The sequence below is a fragment of the Arthroderma uncinatum genome (genome assembly GCF_011692745.1).
Source record: "Arthroderma uncinatum strain CBS 119779 chromosome Unknown scaffold4, whole genome shotgun sequence".
Lineage (NCBI taxonomy): Eukaryota > Fungi > Ascomycota > Eurotiomycetes > Onygenales > Arthrodermataceae > Arthroderma > Arthroderma uncinatum.
The window spans coordinates 1,428,399-1,449,189 of NW_022983866.1; the positions used below are offsets into that span (position 1 = coordinate 1,428,399).

Here is a 20,791-nt window from a genome sequence, read left to right on the forward strand (position 1 = left end):
TATACAACACACATACACAGAGATCATTGACACTGCAACAGTGCTAGACAGTTCCCCCTTAGACTCGACAGACTTGACAAGCTCCGAACCTGATTTGAGAAACCCTCCGAACGTTCATATAAAAACACCATAGACAGCTGCTCCAGACACCGAATTCCGCTTTTGAACAGTCAGTCAAGATGCCTGAAACGAATTCAACGTCCGTCAACGGCTACGGTAGCGCGTACGCCGCCAAACATAAGCTCCCTTCACATTTTATCGGTGGAAATCGACTGGATCTAGCTACTCCGGGCACCGTCAAGGACTTTGTGGCCAAGAACGATGGTCACTCCGTCATTACCTCTGTATGCTTGGATCCTACTGAAAAATATATGTATACGGTCAATTATACTAACGGGTGCAGGTCCTGATTGCGAACAACGGTATTGCGGCCGTCAAAGAAATTCGATCCGTACGAAAATGGGCGTACGAGACTTTTGGCGATGAGCGGGCTATCCAATTCACCGTCATGGCCACCCCGGAGGACTTGAGAGCGAATGCAGACTATATTCGTATGGCAGATCAATACGTAGAGGTAGGTTCCCCCGCACTGCGTCAACCGAAAAAGGGGGTGGAGGGTAGCTAATTCGGACAGGTCCCTGGTGGAACTAATAATAATAATTACGCAAACGTCGAGCTGATCGTCGATGTTGCGGAACGGATGGGTGTGCATGCCGTTTGGGCTGGATGGTATGTTCATACGTCACTATTTCGCCAGCATTCACTAACGAGTATAGGGGACATGCGTCTGAAAACCCCAAACTGCCCGAATCGCTCGCCGCCTCGCCAAAAAAGATCATTTTCATCGGCCCTCCAGGCAATGCGATGCGCTCTCTCGGAGATAAGATCTCATCTACGATAGTTGCGCAGCACGCGGGGGTTCCCTGCATTCCGTGGTCGGGCACGGGCGTAGATGAGGTCACTATCGATGAGGAGGGCATTGTTACCGTGGAGGACGAAGTTTATGATCTGGGATGCACGCACTCTCCCCAGGAAGGTCTCGAAAAGGCTCGTGAGATTGGGTTCCCCGTCATGGTCAAGGCGTCCGAGGGTGGTGGTGGAAAGGGTATCCGCAAGGTTGACAGCGAAGAGAACTTCGAGGCCTTGTACAATGCAGCTGCCAGCGAGATACCGGGATCGCCCATCTTCATCATGAAGCTGGCCGGAAACGCTAGGCATCTGGAAGTCCAGCTTCTCGCTGATCAGTATGGCAATAACATCTCCTTGTTTGGCCGTGATTGCTCCGTCCAACGACGTCACCAGAAGATTATCGAGGAGGCCCCAGTCACCGTGGCTAAACAGGCTACTTTCCAGGAGATGGAGAAAGCTGCAGTTCGTTTAGGTCGTCTTGTAGGCTACGTCTCTGCCGGTACTGTTGAATATCTCTACTCCCACGCCGACGACAAGTTCTACTTCCTCGAGCTCAACCCTCGTCTGCAGGTCGAGCATCCAACCACCGAAATGGTCAGCGGAGTCAATCTTCCTGCTGCCCAGCTGCAGATTGCAATGGGTATTCCCCTCCACCGCATCCGTGACATTCGCCTCCTCTACGGCGTTGACCCCAACACTTCCTCCGATATCGACTTCGGCTTCTCTAATGAAGGAAGCACCAAGGTCCAGCGCCGGCCACAGCCAAAGGGCCACACCACCGCTTGCCGAATCACCTCCGAAGATCCAGGTGAAGGTTTCAAGCCTTCCAGCGGTACGATGCACGAACTGAATTTCCGAAGTTCCTCCAACGTGTGGGGTTACTTCTCTGTGGGTACTGCGGGCGGAATCCACAGTTTCTCCGACTCGCAGTTCGGTCACATCTTCGCCTATGGAGAGAACCGATCTGCCTCGAGGAAACACATGGTTGTTGCTCTCAAGGAATTGAGTATCCGTGGTGACTTTAGGACGACGGTCGAGTATCTTATTAAGCTGCTCGAAACGCCTGCCTTCGAGGACAACACTATCACTACCGGATGGCTGGACGAGCTGATCACTAAGAAGCTGACTGCCGAACGACCGGATCCAATTGTGGCTGTCATTTGCGGTGCCATGACCAAAGCTTACTTGGCCAGCGAAGCATGCGAATCTGAATACCGTAAGGGTATCGAGAAGGGTCAAGTACCTGCCAAGGATGTCCTCAGCACCGTCTTCCCAATTGATTTCATCTATGAGGGATCTCGCTACAAGTTTACGGCTACCCGCTCCAGCATCGACAGCTACCACCTGTACATCAACGGCAGCAAGTGTTCCGTTGGTGTTCGTGCATTAGCTGACGGTGGACTCCTTATCCTTCTTGACGGCCGAAGTCATAATGTCTACTGGAAGGAAGAGGCGGCTGCTACTCGTTTGTCCGTCGATGGCAAGACCTGTCTTCTTGAGCAGGAGAATGATCCCACCCAGCTGCGAACCCCTAGTCCTGGTAAATTGGTCAAGTTCACCGTCGAGAACGGCGAGCATGTTCGTGCCGGCCAACCCTTCGCTGAAGTTGAGGTCATGAAGATGTACATGCCCTTGATTGCCCAGGAAGACGGAGTGGTTCAATTCATCAAGCAGCCCGGAGCTACTCTCGAGGCAGGTGATATTCTCGGTATCCTCGCACTAGACGACCCATCTAGAGTCAAACATGCCTCGCCATTCCACGGCCAACTGCCAGAGCTCGGCCCACCACAGGTCCTTGGTAACAAGCCCCCACAGCGATTCATGCTTCTTCTGAAGATTCTCCAGGATATCCTCCGCGGATACGACAACCAAGTCATTATGGGAGCCACTTTGAACGAACTCGTTGAAGTCCTGCGTAACCCAGAGCTACCATACGGAGAATGGAACGCATACGCTTCTGCCCTGCACTCTCGCATGCCGCAAAAACTCGATGCCCAAATGACACAGGTCATTGAGCGTGCAAAGTCTCGCAAAGCAGACTTCCCCGCTGCCCAGCTTATGAAGATCGTCACCCGCTTCATCGATGAGAACGTCAAGCCAGCCGATGCCGAGGCTCTACGAAGCACTATTGCGCCTCTGTTGCAAATCATTCAGCGTTACAACGAGGGTCTCAAGGTGCAAGAGTACAAGATCATCGTCTCCCTGCTTGAGCAGTACTGGGATGTCGAGCGCTTGTTCGCTCAGGGCAACACTCGAGATGAGAGCGTCATCTTGAAACTCCGTGACGAGAACAAGGAGGACATCTCATATGTCATCCAGACCGTGCTTTCACACAGCAAGATCGGATCAAAGAATAACCTCATCCTCGCTATCCTTGACATGTATCGCCCCAACAAGCCTAATGTCGGCAACGTTGCGAACTATCTCAAGTCCATCCTCCGCAAACTAGCTGAACTTGAATCTCGCGCTACCGCCAAGGTCGCTCTCAAGGCCCGTGAGGTGCTTATTCAGTGTGCTCTGCCTTCTCTTGAAGAGCGAGTTGCTCAAATGGAACATATCCTGCGCTCGTCTGTGATTGAATCTAAATACGGTGAGACCGGCTGGGACCACCGAGAACCTGATCTTAATGTTCTCAAGGAAGTCGTTGACTCGAAATATACCGTCTTCGATGTCCTGCCTCTTTTCTTCGCCCATAGTGACCCATGGGTTTCCCTTGCTGCACTTGAAGTCTACGTTCGCCGTGCTTATCGTGCCTATGCTCTCAAGGGTATCGAGTACCACAACACATCCGAAGCACCATACTTCGTATCCTGGGACTTCATCCTTCGCAAGGTGCCGCACTCTGAATTCGGTCTACCAGGTCAGTCAACCACGTCATCTGTGCCAGGAACACCCATTTCGGAAATCAACCCATTCAAGAAGATCGGATCTATCAGCGATATGGCGTACTTCACGAACAAGGGAGTGGGCCCAGATGAAGTGACGAGAAAGGGTGTTTTCATTCCTGTGCATTACCTTGACGAAGCTGAGGAAGTGCTCTACAAAGCTCTCAGCGTCTTCCCCCGTGCTGCCCCAACCATAGCTAAGCCAAAGAAGAACGGGGCTCTGCCTGACCGTAGCAAGCCAGCGGCACGTTATGAAAACGATGAGGAGCTCACAGGTGTCTGCAACGTTGCTATCCGTGACGTTGAGGATCTGGATGACTCCGAACTTGCTTCTCGTCTCGCAGCTCTTGTCAGTGATGCAAAGGGTGAATTGCTTGCTCGTGGCATTCGCCGTTTGACTTTTGTCTGCGGTCATGAAGACGGCACGTATCCTGGCTACTTCACCTTCCGTGGACCAACATATACCGAAGACGTTAGTATCCGTCACAGTGAGCCAGCACTTGCCTTCCAGCTTGAACTGGGCCGTCTGTCCAAATTTAAAATCAAGCCTGTCTTCACTGAGAACCGTAACCTGCACGTTTACGAGGCTATTGGCAAGGGTCCTGAGCTTAGTGACAATGCTGTTGACAAGCGCTACTTCACTCGTGCTGTGGTTCGACCAGGCAGACTACGTGATGACATTCCTACCGCTGAATATCTCATTTCCGAGGCCGATAACTTGATGACTGATATTCTCGACGCACTCGAAATTATTGGCAACAATAACTCCGATCTGAATCATATCTTCATCAACTTCACCCCTGTCTTCCCCTTGCAACCAGCTGATGTCGAGAAAGCCCTTGCTGGTTTCTTGGAGCGCTTTGGTCGACGTCTGTGGCGTCTGCGCGTCACTGGTGCTGAGATCCGTATCCTCTGCACTGACCCTGCCACGGGCGCACCTTATCCTCTCCGAGTGGTTATCACCAACACCTCCGGCTATATCATCCAGGTTGAGCTTTATGTTGAGCGTAAGTCTGAGAAGGGCGAATGGATCTTCCACTCTATCGGTGGCACGACCAAGATTGGATCCATGCATCTCCGTCCTGTCTCCACACCCTACCCTACCAAGGAATGGCTGCAGCCTAAGCGTTACAAGGCCCATCTTATGGGTACTCAGTACGTTTACGATTTCCCAGAGCTGTTCCGTCAAGCTTTCCAGAACAGCTGGACTTCTGCCATCGCTGCTCACCCTGCCTTGGCTGAGAAGAGGCCTGCTCAGGGCACTTGTATCGAATACTCCGAGCTTGTCCTCGATGATAGGGATAACTTGGCCGAAGTTTCTCGTGAACCTGGTACCAACACCCATGGTATGGTTGGATGGCTGATCACAGCTAAGACACCAGAATATCCACGTGGAAGACGCTTCATCGTTGTCGCCAACGACATCACGTACCAAATTGGTTCGTTCGGACCACAGGAAGATAAGTTCTTCTACCAGTGTACCGAGATGGCTAGAAAGTTGGGAATTCCCAGAATTTACCTGTCTGCCAACTCTGGTGCGCGTATTGGTATGGCGGATGAATTCATGTCGCAGTTCAGCGTCGCATGGAACAACCCAGAAAAGCCAGAGAATGGGTTCAAGTATCTCTATCTCACACCAGATGTTGAGAAGCGCCTTGCCAAAGAGAAGAAGAAGGATCTTATCACCGAATTGATCACTGAGGATGGCGAAGAGCGCTATAAGATCACCACCATCGTCGGAGCCAAGGATGGTCTCGGTGTTGAGTGTCTTAGGGGCTCTGGTCTGATTGCCGGTGCTACCTCCAAGGCATACGAAGACATCTTCACCATCACACTCGTCACTTGTCGTTCCGTTGGTATCGGTGCTTATCTCGTTCGTCTCGGCCACCGTGCGATCCAGGTCGAGGGTCAGCCAATTATCCTCACTGGTGCACCAGCTATCAACAAACTTCTTGGACGTGAAGTGTATACCTCCAACTTGCAGCTCGGTGGTACCCAAATCATGTACAACAACGGTGTCTCACACATGACTGCCAACGACGACTTTGCGGGTATCACCAAGATTGTGGAATGGATGTCCTTCATCCCTGAGAAGAAGGGTGCTCCCATTCCTATCCGCCCATCGGCTGATCCCTGGAACCGAGAGGTCACATACTGTCCTCCACCCAAGCAACCATATGATGTCCGCTGGCTCATTGGCGGAAAGGAGGACGATGAAGGCTTCCTTCACGGACTATTCGACAAGGATTCTTTCGAGGAGGCCCTTGGTGGCTGGGCTCGAACCGTCGTTGTTGGCCGTGCTAGACTCGGTGGTATCCCAATGGGTGTCATTGCTGTCGAAACTCGATCCGTCGACTGTGTCACGCCAGCTGACCCTGCCAACCCTGATTCCATGGAAGTGCTGTCTACTGAAGCCGGAGGAGTCTGGTATCCTAACTCCGCATTCAAGACCGCCCAGGCTCTCAAGGACTTCAACTACGGTGAACAGCTGCCCGTCATGATCCTCGCTAACTGGCGTGGTTTCTCTGGTGGTCAACGTGACATGTACAACGAGGTTCTCAAATATGGTTCCTATATCGTTGACGCCTTGGTTAAGTATGAGCAGCCTATCTTCGTCTACATCCCACCACACGGTGAACTACGTGGTGGCTCTTGGGTCGTCATCGATCCAACTATCAACCCAGACCAAATGGAGATGTACGCCGATGTTGAAGCCCGAGGTGGTATTCTTGAACCCGAAGGTATCGTGAACATTAAATACCGCCGCGATAAACAACTCGACACCATGGCCCGCCTGGACCCAGAATACGGCGCCCTCCGCCAAGCTCTCAAAGACAAGTCTCTAAGCCCTGAGAAGCTTTCCTCGATCAAGGCCCAGATGACCGAGCGTGAGGAGAAACTACTGCCCGTCTACATGCAGATTGCCCTTCAATTCGCCGACCTCCACGACCGCGCCGGCCGCATGGAAGCCAAGGGCACAATCCGCAAACCCCTCGAATGGAAGAACGCCCGCCGCTTCTTCTACTGGCGTCTCCGCCGTCGTCTAAGCGAGGAAATCATCCTCAAGCGCATGGCGGCTGGCACCCTCGCTTCCGCCACTGCCTCCCCAACCCCACCAACCACCGCCACGACTCCCCCCATCCCCAGCCCTTCCAACACCCCATCCCCCGCCAACACATCCAGCATCGTCACTGCTCGCTCTCCACGTGATGAGAACCTGACCAAACTTAAATCATGGACCGGAATTGATGACGATGAATTCGAATCCAACGACCGTGAAGTCGCCATCTGGTACGAAGAAAACAAGAAGACCGTGTACGAGAAGATTGAAACGCTTAAGACCGATGGTGTCGCTGCCGAAGTTGCTGCTTTGCTTATGGGTAATAAGGAAGGTGGTCTGCGTGGTGTGCAGCAAATTCTTAGCATGTTGCCTGCTGGAGAGAAGGCTGCTGTGTTGAAATACTTGGGCTCTTCGTGAGTTGACGAGCTTATGTCCAATGTATAGAGAGGGAAATTCCTTTGTTTCCTGCCTCTTTATGTGATTCATTATTTACATTTCGTGTTTCTTTTTTGATGATTACGTTTTTTCTTCTATGTTTTCATCTGTATATTCTTCTTTTTTGGCCCTGACATTTGTCTTACGTTATCATGGAATGAAGTAAAGTACTTTTTAATGGCTTACAGCTCTATTGGTCATGTTATCATATATTGGTCGTTTTAGAATTACTTATAATCCAGTTTATTCATGTCACTTGGTCCTCAAACAGGCTTGTATATGCTGTCCCCACCCCAGCCCTACTTCCTTGCCCTACTTTTTGGATGGAAGCCGAGAGCACGTGCAACAACCTTATTCAGCCCGCGCCACGTGATGAGGCTGAGCCAAGACATGTCTGTTTATGGGCAGTTTCTCCGAGCCGGGTGGATTTAGGCTGCATAAATTGCTGGCCTCTGATTGGCGGGTCCCAGGCAGCAATGTTCTGCAGCTTGGGCGATATTTATAGACGACGACGACGCAATCGCAGGCGCAGGCGCAAGCATCGCGACATGAGAACAACGCCGCCATCAAGGTGAAAAAGTCGACATATATTCAGATACACCGCTGTCCTCGGCTACCTCTCATCAAATACCCCCAAAACCCTCATCCAACTCTCTCACTGCGGGGTTTCCGGTGCTGATACCGACATTATGTCGGTACTTAGACATGGCAGCGCTTTTCTCCAGCGACGGCTGACGAAGCTGTATACCGACACCAAATCATCCTGCGAAAGCGTCACCACAGCTGCCAGGCCCAACGACGACCCAGAGCTCGTCTCTCTTAACCGTCACTTTCGAACGCAGAAGGATAGGCTGTTAGCGTGGGGTCTAGACTGGAGTGATGCCAGTGCAGCGCAACCAAACGATATTGATGAAGCGTTAACAGAAGCTGGATTCAGCGATGTGGTCGCAAGTGTTATGTCATCTATCCAAAAACTTCTCAATGAGGCTGAACGGCTGCAACACCCAAATGCCGCAACCATGTCACCGGATGGTCTGGGAGGCAAGGTTACGGACGGCAGCTACACAGCTAGCGCTACTGGTGGTGTGAAAACAACCTGGACAGAAGCAGAGATATCCCGATCCAAAGTATTGTTGGAAGAATTAACATCTCACATCGATACCCTTTACGATTTATCGGCATCTAGGCGGGATATGAGCATGAGCATATCATCGAATGCGCCACAAAACGAGAAATATGCACACCATCGTGGCTTATCGAAACAGTCGAAAGAAGCTCTTCGTCCAATATTAAAATCCTCAAAATCAGCTGGTAGCAAGCCAAGTTATCGGGAAATTGCGTCGAAGGAAACTCGGCCTGTCATGCCAACCAACGGTCCTTTTTTGAATACGCACGTTGATCCTTCTCTCACCGTGAATAATGAAGCATTTCAGCTACCGTTACCACAGCCTCAACAGAATGGAGAATTCTATCTAGATCGCTCTGCCTTGAGCCTTTCGAAAGAGAGCATCGCACACGCAACAACGCCTCCTCCTTATGAGGCCGTTGCCGCCTCAACTAGTTCAAGAGCGATGGGATATATCAATAGAGAGGCCATTACGTCTTGCCTAATGGGAAGTTGTCGTGGCGCCTCCATCCCAGTTATGGTTGAATTTTTGCCAATTTTGATGGAGGCGCAACGTTCTCTTGCCCATCCGCTAAAGCAGCGCATGAAGACTATCAGTCAGACTCTAGATCGCCTGATAGAAAATTCAAGGGTTTCTCACCTTGGACTGTTGAAATTTATTGGTTATTACATCGACATGACTTACTCCCGTTACGCATTCGTTTACCAGACACCCCTCGACGTGTTTCCATTTTTACAACAACCTTCTGATACCATGCAGCCCAGGCCACTCGTCTCACTTCTTCACACTGGCGATGATAAGCAAGAAGGGCCTGTGCCAAACCTTGAGGTTCGGTTGGCTCTAGCATACAATCTCGTGCTATCAGCGCTACATCTACGAAGTCAGAATCTCGTTCATGGCAACATAAACAGCAACAACATTATAATATTTCCTGGCGTCCACGTATCTAACACTGGATCCACGAGTAACGAGAGCTCGGATTACCGCCGACCTTATCTTACTTCCCTTGGCCAGTTTGATGGCGATGACAAAAATGCGCCTCCGGAGCCTTTGTCGTCAAGCATGTATCGACACCCTGACGATCGAAGGGCCTATAATGATAAGGCTGCCTGGGCGTATGATCTATACAGTCTTGGTCTAGTCCTGCTTGAGATAGGACTATGGACACCGATCGGGAGACTGTGGAAATTAAAATATAATAACTCGATGTTCAAATCCAGAATCGAAAACGTCTACGTGAAAAAGCTAGCAGCTAAATGTGGAGGTGCTTATATGCAAGTCGTTCAGCTATGCCTTGACACTCCAAATTTCCATTTATCTACCGAGCCCATGGCCGATTTGGGACTTAGAATTCCACAGACATATAACTATCCCTGGACCGACTCAGTTAGCTCGAATGATTGGAGCACGTTTTCGAAGAATTTTGTTTACACGATTGGAAAGGTTCTTTGGAAGTGTTGCGGCGTCGATGTGTTCTCACCACCTCCGGCTTCTGATCTAGAAGACTCCCTTCCTCCACCACTGGGCCTTGGACCCGAGTTTTCCTCCTTTCAGCAAATACCCTCGAATGAGTCAGGCATGCATTTTATAGAACCAACCGTATCAATTGATATCCCCGATGATGCTTCCGCCCACCCGGATGTGAAAAATATTAATGAAATGTGTGAGAATAGTGAGAGAAAGGCCCGAAAACGATCATTGAAAAAGTGGTCCAATGTGGATATTCCTGAAGAGCACCTACAAGCTTGGAACAAGGCATTGATGCCAAAGCTAAGCAAACTTTTACAAAAGATTTTAAAAGACTCGCCAGAATCTTGCAGTGCAACGCTGTTAGTTGCTGGAGAAACAGCGGACACGGCTAAGACAACGATATGCGTTACTTGCACCAATGTTCGAAAAGTCCGTGCGGCATTAAAGAAGTACTTTGAATATGATCGTGAAAACTGGAATCTAATCGTCATTCGCGGAGATATAAAACGATCCAAAGTGCCACGGAAGAAACGCCGGAAGCCTAGAGCGAACAAGGGCGTTGTTCCTCCAGAGGCGACTGTGGCTAATTTCAATGCCAACTATCAAAGCAAGCCTATATGCGGTGCCTCGATTGGCGCCTTCCGTTATGATGAACATCTACCGCCAGTTTCTTACGGTGGCGCGATTCTTGTGGACGGTGTACCGTATGGGATGACAGTTCATCATATGCTAGACACTCCCTGCGATGATGATGATGATTATGGCGATGGGTATGAGGACGACGATGCAGATTATCCACCTCGATCCGCAGCTAATTGTATACCCAATCTCGATAATCGTGATACTTCCTTTTCCTGGGGCGATGCTAACGTACCAGAGGCTGTCTACCCATTTGAGTTTTCGGAGGACGAGGACGATGATGACGATCAGTCCATAACACATAGCCTTGACGAATCATTTGACGACCACTGGCTATCTGACGGCTACTCGAGTGACGAGGGAGATGATTACGGCGGTTTCGATGACGACGATGCGGCTTCGATTGGGGATACAGTTGGGGTTGAACCTGGCGAAGAGCCTCGGATTATGGTCACGCAGCCAGCACTTGATGATGTACATGAAGACTTCTTTCCAACACCTGAAGATAGAGATGATGAGCATCTTGCATCTCATTCCTTGGGCTTTGTTCACGCCTCATCTGGAGTTCGAAGGTGGACTCGTGATGGCATCAAACATGAGGTCGACTGGGCATTGATTAGAATCGACTTAAACAGGATGGAAGTTAATAATCAGGTTCCCGTTAGCGCAACACCCCAAGGCAACTCTAGGTCTAACCGGAGACAACCACAAGCTGATACCAACTCCTTCCGCACCCTAACCAAAATCGCGAAACTCGATGACCTCGGTGGTTTAAATGTACAGTGTTGCGGTCGAACTAGCGGTTTCCAGAGTGGACGAATTTCTAAGGCCTTAACTCTAGTTAAAATGTATGGCCGTCAATCATTCTCAACTAGCTTCAGCGTTGACGGCAACTTTGGAGGTAAGGATTTTTCATTTCCCTTGTTAATTTATGCAGGTGCTAACATCTTACCTCATAGTTCCCGGGGATTCTGGTGCCTGGGTCTTTAACGACAAGGGCCAAGTATGTGGCCATGTTCTTGCTTGGTCCGAGAAGAGTCGAAGCGCCTACATCGCCCCTATGGAAATTCTTCTCAATGACATCGCTCGCACCCTTTGTGCGTATAGCGTAAAACTGCCAGGCGGCGACGAAGAGATATGTTTTTGTGACTCCGCTCCATCAGCATCTGTGACTGGGGCACCACCGCCAATGCTACCAATTCACTCGATGAAACCACTCCCACCGACCCCAGCGATGGCAGAGCATCTTCCAATTGAACTACAGAAGTTAACTCTCGAGCTGGAAGACCCCCCTCGTAATAATACTAGGGTTGGGAGTGTTAAGAATATGAAGGATGTTTCTGGAACTTATCGAGCCAGCAATGCCTTGATGCCGCATACTCGAGCTATGGAGCGGCAGATCGCCTGATATCACCTGTATGATATATTTCACGTTGACGTCAACATATCCAATATTTATATAAACAATTTTACGATCTGCACTGCATTCACTCGGCCTATATGTATCCTTGTACACTGCAGTCACTTTGTATTTAGTTCGTTATACCCTTAGAATCAAATCAAATGAAAATGAACCCACATATTATTTGATCCCGAAAACAGCGTAGTATTAGAAGATTTATTAGATATATTAACAGCCCATAAAGGGCATCCTGTCACATCAGGCATGCCTATATCAGATAGTTGACGTCGTTAAGTCCCTCCTGAACGCTTTTAGGGTAGCATAATTCACCACTACCACTGTATTCTCACTGAAGCTATCGATCGCTTGCAGTTATGAGGTTATAATCAACCTCATCTTCGACGCACCAGCCCATACGCTACCGGACTTTGCCTTTTGCTTCTACGAACGTGAGATCCCCAAATAAGCGTGTTATCGATTATAATTACTAGAGGTTGTTAGCCACGTTGAGATCTTTGGAGAGGGTCATAGGATAGGGGAAGCTTACTAGTCAGATAAGTGAGTACGACGGTCGGTGTAACCCACGCACTATTAATGTAATGCCCAAGTGCGGACTCTTTATTAGGGCTATCATATAAGGACATGACCGATAGTAATGAGAGGAAAACTCCCGCGGTAGTAGTGATGATAATGCTCAAGAATTCGGCGCGGCTTTTGTTTGACTTGGAAAGCCAGTGTTGCAAGGCGAGCACAACGAGGGTTATTCCTGCAGCAATAAAGAAGAACCTGAAGACGATAGTCGAAGCGGCAAGTATTCTCGTGACCTCGGCGGAGGCAGCATTATCCCCTTCTGCTTTCTCCTTACTTTGCGCTTCATCTTTGACCTGGATAGAAAAAGTGTGGAAAATCCAGATGGTTACCCTTGAGTAAAATTGGTTGGTAAGAGCGCGCAATTCGTCCCTAGACTTGCTAAGATCCTTTATAGATAATAGATCATCATAGAGGGAGGCAAAATCTGGTCTCCCATCATCATTAACGAGCCGATTAGAGAGACCTTCAACAACTTTCTTTAAAACATCGACAACTTCTGCCGATGTTTTGGCTACACCACGGCCTGATAGAGCAGCGTTCTTAGCGCCTTCTAAGACATGTATAGAAACATCGTACAGTATCCAGGAGCGACTTCCTTTGCTTGTGACGAGAATTGCCATATGCAGCGGATAGTGAAACAAGACCCAAAACTGTTGTTGAATGTATTCAAAGCGCTCCCCATCGATTTGATCAATATACAGCGCGTAAACAAAACACTACGAGCTTGTCAACCTTTGTCTTCCAAAATGAGCTGGGATGTAAACTTACAATGAGTAAGATGTGGGACAAAATCAGGCCAAGGGATGTTCCTGAAATGTCTTTCGTCCCCATTGCAATGCTTTTAAGCTGGTATGAATTAGCAATGAAGTTTCTTAATGGAAGAGTTGCCGAACTTACCGAGTCCGTCATTCCAACAATCCCTTCTCCTAGAACAATCAAGGTTAGGCCGATGAATCTGTCTATAATCGGAGTTCCCTTAAAACTCAAAATCTCCCAAAAGCTAGAGATCAGAATCATGATTATAGCTTCAAACGCTATCACAATATACCAGACAGCATGTGTTCTCGTTGAATGGATATTTTTAGCACCCAATCCTAAACCGAGAAATATGATCGCAGAGACGGAAAGAGTTGCAATCACGATAAGTTTGGCCATAAACGTTGATTTATATCTCCTTAGATACCAGGCGACAGGAATATATTGTGCAATGAGAACCACTCGGGAAGCCGTGAGAAGAATACACACGCTTCGAAACTGAGTACTGTCGTCTCCTAACTTATTGACATCAAACCTAACAGCGGTGATCGCGAATCCAGCCGTGAGTCCAAAATGAATAAGTTTGAAGGCCCGCCCCACAAGGGAATCCGTGTAGAACCGAACATCAAAGATGGTAGCTTGGAGCCAGTAGAACCATAAAACCGTGATGAAGGAAATGTACGACTTAAAGCCTGTGATGACATTAGAACTATTGATATTGGATCAAGTAAGATTCTTTGAAGAAAAGAAGAGGGGATCACATGCTGTCGGCTGTGGTCAGCTCATGAGAAGCATTAAAGGCTGCAAGGGCGCTGACGAAGAAGAGATCGAATAGTAACTCCATCGAAGTCGGTTGACGATTCTTTTTCAGGACAGGATTTTCGCTGGAAGCGGGTGTCTGTCCAGCTTCTGCTTGACCGTGGTCGTCATTATGCTTTTCCTCTAACCGGTCTTCCTCTGTTGCAACCGGGCTGGCAATAATTGGAAGGGGTTTCCGCCAGTTAGCATCGGTATAATTGCTCTGGAAGATATTTTTGATCTTCATCCTGGAAATGCCGAGGCAAACAATGCTATGGGTGGCTTGGAGGATGCCCGAAAGAAACCCAGCGTCAGAGAGGACATCGTGGAGATATAAGTGCTGAACACGACGACACAGGCTTCCTGGCTACAGGGGGAACATGGATGCGTGGACGATAACATGGGAACGGCGAGGCTGAAGGATGATACATACATGCATGGGCCAATCAGATAAAAATAAGCTCAGGATATAAGCAAGGGGCTAAACCTTGTTCTATGGGGCCAAAACACGTTTGTCATGGCTTTACATCAAGATGCAGCAGGATACGGGGTATATAATGATATTTACTCTGCATAAGAAACTTAATAAGTCCTTGGTCCCAATATTATACCATGGGCTAGGTGGAATTTACAAGAGAAAGCATGAGAATTAGGGAAGTTACGGAGTATCTCTATACCACAGAGGGAACAAGCTATTCAATGCAATGATTTACACCAGGGGCTCAAGGATTTTGATGTCGAGTGTATGAACAGCTGATCATTCGCTGGGATATCGCAGGGCCCAGGGGCCCTTGACTGCGTCGGCCAGTAATATCAACATCAGGTTATGTCTGTCATCTAGCGACTCCTCAATCTGGCATAGCACCTTCGATCCCGTCTTTCTAGGTTTGGTCCACATGCTTCTTTTCTCTCGCGGAGCTGATGTTCTCTTGTCTCGTTTCTCGACGTCGCTAAGCGGGTAAAGAGAGCTCCTTTAGCGCGAAGGAAGACACTGTTGACTCCATTATTATCCTCGGACGCGGACAGAAGCGCTATACGGAGTAGACAAGGCCTAGATTAAATTCTGTCAATAGTGTGCAACATATGAATATCAGCAACGGATCAGCCCACTTGGGCTCATGATAGTCCTTAAGGCTGATGGATTTATATGCCTTAGATCTAGGGGAGGGCCCTGGGATCCAAGATGGGTTTGATATTTGACGCGTCTTCTCCTTCTTTCCGCTTACCTCTAAGGTCGCCATCGAGGGCTGAGAAGCTTGCTGGCCTAGAGGAGTTTGCTGGCAACCGGAAAAGAAGGCCCGATGCTACTTTGGTTAAGTTGTCACGTGATATATTCCAATCTCAACCTCATCTCATCATCCAAGGCTATCGAATACAGCCCTTTGCCCGTCAGTTCTCATAAACATGTGGAATAAAAGAAACATCTTTTAATAGAAGTCCAACTGTTTACTATCCTTGATTCTTCGTTGTATCTAGGAGTATTGGCTACATAAAAACGACCCTAGAACGGCGCAGGCAAGGAATTATCTTTCGTGCCATTTACAACCACGAAGGCATAAGGGAACTCTCTTCTTACTCCTCGATGAAGACAATACCCTTTAACCATACTTTTTCCTCATGATAATTGTCCCCATCAGAGTTTCCGTGTGCAGTTATCGCAGGCTGTACGGTTAGAAGCAAATCGTGACAATCGAGACGAGTATCGCCGACGTTGAGCTTGTGTAGACGATGTGCAAGCATGTCGGGCGATTTTACATAGAATTGCTCCTTGTTGTGGAAAAATGTGCAGCGTACATCGGTCCGCTGCGTCCAGAGGCGGGTCGACAGTGCGCTCGCAGTCATCAGCAGGGAAACTAACTTATCATGCCTCCGTGCAGCCTCATCCATAGGAAGTGAACCACAAGTTGAAGATGTAAGCGTATTGAGAAGAATTTGTGCTATGTGTTCACATGTCCATTTCCGCATCGCACTAATATTTGACTCTGCATGATTTTTTGCTTCCAGTCCGTCAAGTAGCCGGAGAGTCTGACAGCGCCACCAATGGGCGTGAGGGCGGTCAACTAGAGACAAGATTAGATTATATCTAACCTTTTGATGATATTTACTTACCATTTTGCAATTCGCCATACAATCCATTCAGTTCCACCCCAAGTGTTCCAGTCCACTCTCCGTTGAGTCCCATCTCTTGAACGAAATGGAAGGGATCCGCGACCAGGTATCGAAACACATAGACCGAGAGGATCGACTGTGTTAAAATGAATGGTATCTTGTCTGCACTCTTACTCATTGCCCTGACGGTATCGATCATTTGCCTGCCCCCATGCAACTGCCCCTGTAGTTCTGCACCTAGGGTTTCCAGGACTACACTCGACAACTGTTCCGTGAAGAGGTTTCTATTTGAATAGTCTCGAGCCCAAACTCTTATGGCGCTTTCGAGGCCCTTAAGCTGTGCACGGACATCACTGTCTTCGAGGGGAGTCCATTGGGCCTCCTCCAATCGTTTAAATGCGTTCTCTTGAGCTACGCGAATTTGTTCCCTTTGAGTGGCAAGCTCAATCTTTAAACCCTGCATTTCTTTTGTCATATCCTCAATGGTAACTTCCAAGCCTGCAATTTTCCTGGTCCAATTGGTTGTGTCGCGTTCTTGTCGTTCCTTACAAATGACAACCTATCGTCAGCCATAAATGTCTGACTTTTCTGTCAATGTACTTACATAAAAGCCCTGATAGATTTTTCGAAGATTATTCTGAAACTCTTCACGCTCCTTCCCCAAGAGCCGTGTCCTTAATTGCAGCTGATGCTGAAGTTCTGCTACCTCCTTGCGCAGTTCACTGGCCTGTTGGGCATTATCTGCAGTTGCCGTCGATGGACGCTCTGCTGGAAGAGGATTTCTGTTCCGAGATCCTTGCGGCAGCCGAAATTCGGCGCCATTCTGATATGAATAGTAAGTATGATTCTATGATAATAACAGAAGTGTTAATGATAAATAGCTTTTATTCATACCACAGGTGATCGACCACTGTCCATTTTCTTTCGCTTTTTATTTGGCATTGAGGCCGACTGCCTATCGTTCATGCGAAAGTATTTAGCGAGTTGGGTGGAAATACTTGAAAGTGAAAAAGTGAGGATAAGGCCTGAGCGAAGGTATCATATGAGGATTGTTACCGGGAAGTCCCGTCAACCCCTCGCTTAGAGCTTGTCTGTGTGGGAGGCAGGTCAAGCTACAGCCACGAAACCTTTTTCAGATCTTTGTTTGAACTAGAGGCTTCGTTTTCACCTAGCTATCAGGTTGTTCTCAATCTCATCTACACAACACCAAACTTGATCAACTCTCTTTACCACGTACCTCTTGCATCCGACTTACACCAGAGTCGGGCTGGTATCTAGGGACATAATGGCTGGCAAGAAACGGCCACTATCAGGGGCAGGAGGAAAAGACAATGGTAAACGTCGTGACCTGGATGTTCATAAAATCATTCTCGGGGTGGATTTTGGGACGACTTTCACTGGTAAGATGCTTTAAATTTTTAGATACTGCTGACAGGCGTTCTCAGTTGTCTCTGTGCTAAAAAAAAATTATAAAAGGTGTGAGCTATGTTTCGACGGCAAAAAGAAGCGTCGATGATATTTCTATCATAACTACTTGGCCTGGGGCAAGCCGCAAATCAACGACCGTGTTCAAGATACCGTCAAGAATTGCATATCCCAACCAGAACTCCAGGATCAAAGAAAAGAAATGGGGGTACCAAGTTGAATCCGGGATGACCTCCTACTCTTGGGCCAAATTACTTCTTGACAAAAGCTCTCACGCAGCAGAATTTGACGATGAGACCCTTACTTTTCAAGAAGAGTCTGGAATGCCAATCCTGAGTCTTCCACCAGGAAAAGATGCAGTGACTGTGGTTGCCGATTTTCTAGAAGCTGTATACAAACACACAATAAGCATCTTGGAGAAAGAAATTTCAGCAGATGTGTTAGCTATCACACCAATGGAGTTCTGGTTTACTATGCCGGCTATTTGGTCAGACAAAGCACAGCATGCAACCAGGGAAGCAGCGAAGCGTGCTGGGTTTGGTTCGCGGCCCGGAGACGAAATCTATATGATATCAGAGCCGGAAGCTGCAGCGATTGCTGCTCTTAAAGACCATACAAGCAATGAAGCTTTGAGTATTGTGAAGGTTGATTCTCGATTTATTCCCAAAATTTTTATTACTGATGCTAATTACTATATCAGCCCGGAAATGGAGTCTTGATTTGTGATTGTGGGGGAGGAACTGTCGTAAGATAATCTTATTATACCTTGGTATAGGTCTAAGCTTACCTCCTAGGATGTCACCACGTATCGAATTTTGGAAACTTCTCCGAGACTCACGTTCGAGGAACTATGCACCGGCGCTGGTATATCGTGCCCTATTGACAAACCATTACAGGGTTTTACTGACTACTGCTAGGAGCAAAGTGCGGCTCCACTACAATTGACCGGCAGTTCTATAAACTTATGCTGGAGAGATTTGGAGACGCTTTCCGTGATCTCCCTCTGAAGACGAAAGGCCCAGGGAGCGACTTTATGGACGAATTTGAGAAGATCAAACACGACTTTGGATACTCTGAGAGTGGAGATGAGAATTACGAGCTACCACTTGATATCTCATTGAGTGACCCTGACCCTAAGCACTTCAACTGCGACGAACGGCTTGTTATCCTTTCGGAGTATGAATATGTTCTCGCCCAACTTACCTTTAGAATATGCTCACTAATTTCTATATTTTCAGCAAGGATGTCCGTGCATTATTTGATCCAGTTATCGGCAAGATTAAAGCCCTGGTGAAAAGCCAAATCTCAATTGCCAATGGAGAGACGGGTAAAAACGTCATCAAAGTATGTTCCTACCTACATCCCAATACTAACACAAACATTGTTCATCTTAAAGCGAAATTTTTTTTTCTTTTTATATAAGGAATTTAGCCTTTCTTTACTAATTTAATTAGACTATCATCCTAGCTGGTGGATTTGGGGACTCGGAATACCTTAGAAAAGCGCTTCAACGAGAGTTTTCGGCACGACTGAGTATTGAAGTCATCGTACCTAAACACCCGTAAGTACTTGCAGATGTTAATAATTCGCAGAGCTAACGCATGATATGCTGAAATAGACAAGCCGCAATTGTCAAGGGAGCTGCGTTGAGAGGCTTAGATGGATTGCGCCCAATTACCAGACGATGTCGCCGCCATTATGGATTCTCGTGCGGCAAACCCTTTAGAAAGGGGGAAGATATGGAGCATACAGCATACAAGAGGGTATTCGACGGATGCAAGTATTCGAGGGGAAGAATGGAGTGGATGGTTAAAATGGTAAGTTGCCTTGCTCTACGAATGGCTCAACTAACTCTATCTAGGGAGAAAAAATGGGAGAAAATATCACAAAAATGACGGAAATGAATTATTCTGGAAAGGATCAGCCGATGAGTTGCAGGGTGGAGCTCTACTCGTGTAGTTTGAACGAAGCGCCTGAACGAGTTGACAGCCCTGGTAAGCATTTATCCCTGACTGTATACATTCGTGACTCTGTCTAAACTTAAGTAGGCGTCAAACTGGTCGGCCATCTCATTATTGACTTCTCTACTGTCAACCGGGCCTGCCTAAAGACGAAAATAAACGATGAAGGCGTCCGGGTGTATCTGGTTAGCTATGAGGTTCAGATGTGCTTTGGAGCAAAGGAGGGTATTTTGAAATTTTCTGCGGTTGCGAATGGAAAGAATTTGGGCGAAGCGCAGATTGATTTCTCAAAAGACTAAGACCAAGGAGCGAGTTCGTTAGGTCGGGCCCTGTGGATTTCCTAAAATTCAACGCTCTTCGTACCCTGAATAGGTTACTAACGGGAGTTTCGGAAGTCTATATTCTACACGCATTAGTTACTTTTATTTCAAATTGCAAGGCATGTTGTGAAACTATCAAGGATAACTACCAACGCGTTCCAACGGCAAGATCAACATTACTCTCAGCTTTGATGATCATCGTGGCAAGTCATTTCATATTCGAGGTCGGGTGCGCCAGGCATTGGTATATCTCCTCCAACATCTACAATAGCATAGGTTAGCAAGTAGTGGAGGTAATAGATATAAGAGTGAGAACACACCTGGTACCTGGAGAACCCAGGCAACAAGGTATGTTGTGCTCTCCTTGAAACCGAACTTGGATATTTCCTTTGTGGAAAGTAGAGAAGCGAGTCCATGCACTTTATATATTTTCGTATCACTTCATGGTCAAGCTTGAGTGGATCATTCAGCGGTAACGGGCTTCCAGGCTGATAGTTGAAGCATTCGGCGCCTTCTCGGTGGTCTCCTTAAAAGTTGAAGTTATAGATGATATCACGTGAAACATCGTTCTGTCTTAGCGACACCATTAAAACCTTATTTATCTTAGTGAGTGTTTAATTTATATAAGTCACATGATTTGTTCAAAGAAATGGCCTCAGTGATACTATATGGTTTATGATTACATAAGGGCTAAAGTATGCTCTATTAAAACGAACTACATCAACCTTGAATCAACCTCAAAAATATTATCTACATCGGGATTTACTGATATTCAAGAACGATCCATTACAAATAGTTAGATGAGTAGATAATTAGACTAGAATGGCGGATGCACTGCTACAACTTAATGAGTATATTAGAGGACCACTGATATACCATAAAAGAACGGAAAGCTAAGAATGT

General features: G+C 47.7%; 4 protein-coding genes across 4 annotated transcripts; 2 read left to right on the plus strand and 2 right to left on the minus strand.

Moving 5' to 3' along the window:
• Positions 1-179: 179 nt before the first annotated feature.
• On the plus strand, positions 180-11,934 carry GIQ15_05783 (uncharacterized protein; the record flags this gene model as incomplete). The annotated part of the gene is made up of 6 exons (XM_033553200.1): positions 180-344; positions 404-574; positions 635-704; positions 902-7,268; positions 7,886-11,427; positions 11,486-11,934. The coding sequence occupies 6 exons, from the start codon at positions 180-182 to the stop codon at positions 11,932-11,934; spliced, it is 10,764 nt and encodes a 3,587-aa protein (XP_033404344.1).
• Positions 11,935-12,415: 481 nt separating this feature from the next.
• Positions 12,416-14,320, minus strand: GIQ15_05784 (uncharacterized protein; the record flags this gene model as incomplete). Its single annotated transcript, XM_033553201.1, has 6 exons — positions 12,416-12,474; positions 12,518-13,235; positions 13,288-13,365; positions 13,417-13,519; positions 13,568-13,984; positions 14,037-14,320. 6 exons carry the CDS (start codon positions 14,318-14,320, stop codon positions 12,416-12,418), a joined length of 1,659 nt encoding a protein of 552 aa, XP_033404345.1.
• A 1,325-nt stretch (positions 14,321-15,645) lies between these two features.
• On the minus strand, positions 15,646-17,148 carry GIQ15_05785 (uncharacterized protein; the record flags this gene model as incomplete). The annotated part of the gene is made up of 4 exons (XM_033553202.1): positions 15,646-16,133; positions 16,183-16,741; positions 16,787-17,005; positions 17,077-17,148. 4 exons carry the CDS (start codon positions 17,146-17,148, stop codon positions 15,646-15,648), a joined length of 1,338 nt encoding a protein of 445 aa, XP_033404346.1.
• A 914-nt stretch (positions 17,149-18,062) lies between these two features.
• On the plus strand, positions 18,063-19,867 carry GIQ15_05786 (heat shock 70 kDa protein 12A; the record flags this gene model as incomplete). Its single annotated transcript, XM_033553203.1, has 9 exons — positions 18,063-18,251; positions 18,308-18,352; positions 18,402-18,471; positions 18,525-18,783; positions 18,846-18,951; positions 19,062-19,168; positions 19,226-19,424; positions 19,469-19,601; positions 19,656-19,867. 9 exons carry the CDS (start codon positions 18,063-18,065, stop codon positions 19,865-19,867), a joined length of 1,320 nt encoding a protein of 439 aa, XP_033404347.1.
• Positions 19,868-20,791: the final 924 nt, after the last annotated feature.